General features: G+C 44.7%; 1 protein-coding gene across 1 annotated transcript in view; it reads right to left on the bottom strand.

Moving 5' to 3' along the window:
* Positions 1-2,029: 2,029 nt before the first annotated feature.
* LOC109296825 (corepressor interacting with RBPJ 1-like) overlaps positions 2,030-5,476 on the bottom strand; it is a 17,290-nt gene continuing 13,843 nt past the window's right edge. Inside the window, exon 7 of the mRNA XM_019516421.1 lies at positions 2,030-2,631. Coding sequence (XP_019371966.1) covers positions 2,581-2,631 — 51 coding nt within the window. The 3' untranslated portion in view covers positions 2,030-2,580. The remainder of the gene's footprint in view (positions 2,632-5,476) is intronic.

The following is a 5,476-nucleotide window of genomic DNA, read 5'->3' as shown; positions in this document are numbered from 1 at the left end:
CCTGAAGGATACAAATGATTACTCAAGCATCTCAGATTTTACATTTTTCTTAATTTAAGTATTTAACAAAGAAAAGCTTAGAGACATGGCCAGAGCACGTCCCAAGGGCCAAAACAAATAAAGAGAGACCAGGGTTTTTTTTGTTAAAGTCTAATGGTGACCTAAGTCATGATTTTTGTGTATAAAACAAAGACAAAGGGGAACAAACTACACTGGCACACTAGGAAGGCAGCTCCACCTCTCCATGTTAACTCAATACATAGGGAAGTCAGGCAAGACTTTCAAAAAACTGTGCACAAACTACAGAGCAAAGTGGACAAGGAGAGCTTGTTTCAACTGAGTTAAGAAATACCTGAACATTCAAGGTTTGTGCCATTCTTCCTAAACTGGAAGCTCACTTTTTAAAAATCCTTAATTCTTACATGTTTTGTGTGATCTTTTTGCCCTGGGCTGGACACTTTTCTTCTTCCTTTGGCATCTGACCTATATACCCTAGCCCTAATCAAGCAGAGAAAAGAACTTCCTTAGTGTTGGATATCCACAATCCTTCTTTGTCATTCCTTCACAAACTGTCACTCCACCCAAACCCCTAAGTGGCATCCCCTAAAAAATAGTCAAAATGAGACAAAGTGTGGAACGTGGAGGCCAAGCCACTGGGGAGATACGCTAACCTAAAACATTTCATTTTTCCAAAAAGTTCAACCCCTTGGGGGATTTTTAAAAACATATCTGAAATTAAAACATCTGATTTTTTCCAAACATCCCCCCCGCCAAATTCTAGCCCTGCAAAAAATGTGGCCTATGACATTGGAGAAACTTTTCTTTTTTAAATGGGAACAGGTTTTAAATTGGGCTTATAATCAGAAGTCAGTTTCAACTGCAACTGCCAAGACATGAGTGCTTCTCTGCATGTCTGGCACTTTCAGCCAAGGGTGGCAAAGTACTTTATCCAGGTGCTATTCCCATGGCAGGAAAAAAGAAAAAGATTAAGGCTTCTTGCAGATGTTTAAAAAAAAAAAATCATGCTTTACCAGAAGTAGCAGCACTTTACTTTGACCCAGCTCCTCAGTATCTGTATAGATTGGGCACTTCAGCATGGCTTCTTGGTGCTTTTAGCTAAGCTGATTCAATCAGCTATTAGATAAACGTGCCAAAAAAGCCCCACTAAAGCACCTGATCTATACAGACATAAGGCAAGCTGGGCCCAACTAAGGTGCTGCCTTTTCAGGGCATGCATGGGGCTTAGTGGAAGAATGTACCACGTTTAAACTAAAGTGCCCATTATAATAGAGATTTTTTTTTACATCTGCAAGCAGCCTAAGTGACTTGCCACACAACAGGTCAGTGGCAGACTCAGAAACAGAACTCAGATTTCCTGATTCTCTTCTTAGTTACCAATTCCAGCATGTGCCTAAATTCCTCCTGGCACCCCGAATTTATTGGGAATTAAACACTTTCCCAAGTGTTTTTTATGAGAGGAGATAGGCATGAGCATACGCATACATTCTTTCTTGAATCAGGGCTCTAACCATGAGAGATATTTCACCCTGTTATAAAACATTTGGTATTGAATACTTGAGGAAATTGGTTTCTGATATGTATGAAGGTTTCACAAGTCATCTAAAAGAAATCTCCTTGGAATACTGGTGTACATCCTTTGGATGCTGAATGCTTCTGTAATTCAGGTCAGTCTCCCAAGTATTTTTGTGCATTTGTTTTTACCTAATGTCCACATATCTTATGCATGAAATTCCTATTGAGGCTGTACTGGTGTAACATACAAAGGATCCTTTACTTTGACACAAGGAAATCTGTCAGAGTGATTAGAAGGCAGACCCCACAGCAATCTAGGCATTGCTAGAGCACACATTAATGCCAAATGTATCTGCCCTCTCCCAAAGGAGAAGTCTATTCTGCTTCTATTTCAGCATAAAAACACTCAAGTTTTATATTATTACTCTGGAATACTCTTCAACTTGATACCAAGATACTGACACAATAATAAGCAGTCCAGAAAGACCACATCACAAACTTTGTGAGAAAATGATATACTAAAGGATGATTACAGTACTAAAAAAATGATACTACTTATTTCTGTGCTATTTACAAAGGGACATTTCTTTTTAGAACAAATAAAATCACCACAAAAATACCTATACAGAAACACCTTATTTTTCAAACAGATGATCTACAAGAACTCTGTTTAAGTTACTGGAAATATTAAGACATTTGAAATTAAGAGTGAGCTCTGCATGCAAAGATGGGATATACTGGACACTGAGATCCAAGACTGTCATTTCATTGCAGACTGCGATCAGCAGCACATTTTAAGCACTTGTAAAACACTGCAGCCTCGCTATTAATTTAGGATCTCAAAAGGAGATCATGGGTTTTCTTTAACAATTATCAGCAACTCTTCATTTTGCCTGTAATGAAGGACATTTTGATTGTCTTCCCAGCAGGAGAAAGCAGACTTGTTACAAACAGCGCCCTTTTCCCTGAGTTTCCTTTTAGTGTTCTGCTAGGCATGATGACAGGTTGACTTGATGGACTCACAAGCCTTACTCAGCACTCTTTCCATCACAAGGCAGAATTTAGGAATTCAAGAAGTTCTGCGCGGTTTCGATCCCTCTGTAGAGCAGAAAAGCAGTTTTGTAAATTACTTGTTTGCCCAGTGAACATTTGGTATAAGTCAACTTGCAACATACTCTTCTGTTATAGTAACCTGTCCTACGGAACAACACAACAGAGCTACAGAAATTAATTACTTGCAAAAAGTCTTTAGATAAAGGTTCAACAACATTTTATTCAACAGGCCTGGTTCCCAGAGCTGTGTGTTGTGTGCATCATAACCTCAGGGGGCATTATGGTGGCCAACCATTGCACAGGTTTTGCACCGCTGTTCTGAAAATGGTAACATCTGTGTCTAAAAGTCACAGTGCATGAAGTAACATTTTTTTTAAACAGAGCTCATTGCAAATACTAATTTTTGTTTAAACATATTACACATTCCCATGCTGCATTAGCATCTTCAATCTCTATGTATTCTAACCTATGCAAAAAAAAATTTAAAAAAAGGAGCTGTGAAGTACAGTTACCCAGAGATCACAAGCAGTGTGATTATTGACATGAGAATTGCACATCAGATTTAGCGTAAGTTGGCTTCTGAAAGTTTTTAGTGTCAAAGTAGACAGATAATGCAATTTCTTAATCAAGCCAAAACTACAAATGGTCGGTATAATTTATAAATTGTGAAGTGAATTCTTATGGCTGAATATTCAGCTGATCGAAATTAATAGCTTTTGTTACCCAAACAAAAAAGCATTCTGAATGCATATCCCTTGGTATAGGACAGATCTTGCAAGCAAACAATTGAAGGAAGAACAACTGTTGGGTAATGGCTCAAGGTCAATTTAACTGTCTAAATTTAACTATTTCTTAGCTGACCCTCTTAGAAGAGACATCCAGCTAGTCTAGACCTATGGACAGGGAGAGGGAGCAGGTGTGTGGAGTTGGAGTACTAACCCCTGACCTTCTTTACCGATTTGCTCCTTGCTCAGCAATGTCTAGCCTTACAGGCACGTTAGGAAAATGTGTGGTGGTGGCAACAACCACAACCAAGCACAGAGACTAAGAAAGATGGAAATATGTCCTGGTTCACAGATTGGTACAACAGAACTGGAAATCACGGCGGAGGGGAAAACCAGGAACCAACAATGGGTTAAAGCACTGGTGCTCAATCTTCTGGCCCTGTAGGCCAATAGAGTGGGGCAGGGCTGGTCCACAGGCTTGACTGAGCCCTCTGCTCCGGGATCAGGCCTTGGGGGATTTTTGGAGGGGCAGGGAGGCACTGCCCCTCCCTGCCCCATGAGCCGAGAGCGGGACCTGGACCCCGGCATCATGCTGTTGCCAGGATTGGTCCTTGGGGGCCTGGCACTGACCCCTCCTGGCCCAGTGTGCCAGAATTGGGTCCTAGAAGACTGGCACTGCTGCCTCCCACCAGAATTGGTTCCTGGGAGCCTGGCACTGCCCCCTCCTGACCCAGCAGTTAGGTGTTTGATCCTGGGAGCCTGACACCCACCCCCTCCCAACTCCCCACACTGGGATTGGATCCTGGGACCCAGTGCCACCCTCTTGTAGCCCCCATGTGCCACAAGTGGGCCCTAGGGGAGCACTTCTACCACTCTCTCGAATTTCTGGATTTGTGGGGAACCCCCTAAGTCAGATGACATGGGGGGCCATGGGCTGGATCTGGCCCATGGGCCAGGGATTAGGAATCCCTGGGTTAGACCAGCGGTTCTCAACCTTTTAAACTCAAAGCATCTCTTGGAAAATGCCAGTTCTTAGTTTTCACTTTTCTGACTATAGAGAAAGTATCATATTTACCCAGCTCCAAAATTACTTCAAATTTAAGATATTCCCCTCCCCATCTCTCAATTAAATTTTGTACATGGAAGAGTACAAATTTTCCATGTGTAGAATCTAATTATTGAAGGATCATCCTAATTTATTCCTCACATCGCTGCAGCAGGGAAAATAGCAGGAGAGGGGTAGGCAGCTTGATCCCTGGCCTTTCTCCAACCCCTGTGCTTGTATCCCCCTGTTTCTGTTCCCCATACCCTCCAACTTCCCTTTCCTATCTGCCCCCTCCCTCCCAAATAGCCACTTGCCCTACCTGCCCCATCCCCTCACTGCCGCTTAAACTATGAGATGCCTCTGGCTCCAGCCTGAGGCACAGACCACATGGTGGCTCTAGCAACCAGACAGTCACAGCTCCCAGCTGTTGCCAGACAGCAGCAGCAGATCTAGCCCTAGTCCTGGTCAGGTAGCAGTGGCAGCAGCAGACTCAGCCCTGGGCCCAGAGATGCAGCAGCTCCCCTGTCGCTGTAGTCTGCCCTGTGCTCCCCACAAGCCATGCCCACTTCCCCATCATCTCCCCTGCACTACCCCCACCATACACTCCCTCCCATGTCACATGAACCATCCCAGACCTGGCCTGGTAATAGTAGTGGCAACTAAGGGTGCACCAACAGAGATTTTTGGGGCTGATACTGATACTGGATTTTTAAGGAGGCATATCAGCTGATACCAATGCGGTTTCTGATACACAGCCTGGCAGCTTGAAGAACAATGTCCAGCTGGTAAGTCTGTTGTGGTGGAAAGAGAGGGGGAAGGGAAGGCGTATGGGGGGGGAGCAGATCAAGGCCCCCATGGTGATGGAGGGAGTGGAGCAGGGGCTGGGGCAGGCGCTGCTGAGCCAGGGCCGGATAGGGCATAGGACAGAGCCACAGCTTGTCCGCGGGGCGGGGGGGGGGGTGCGTGGCCCCCAGATCTGTGCAAGGTGGGGCAGCTGCCACTGCAGGCTGGGGCCAGGACTGAGCTCTTTCTAGTGGGGGCTGAGCTGGGCTGGGCTGTGCTGTGCTAGGGTCGGGATCCGGCGCTGGGAGCAGGGCAAGCAGCAGCCACCCCAAAATTC

The sequence above is a fragment of the Gavialis gangeticus genome, unplaced genomic scaffold (genome assembly GCF_001723915.1).
Source record: "Gavialis gangeticus isolate Ggan-Ray unplaced genomic scaffold, GavGan_comp1, whole genome shotgun sequence".
Lineage (NCBI taxonomy): Eukaryota > Metazoa > Chordata > Crocodylia > Gavialidae > Gavialis > Gavialis gangeticus.
This window is presented reverse-complemented; position numbering and strand designations above follow the sequence as displayed.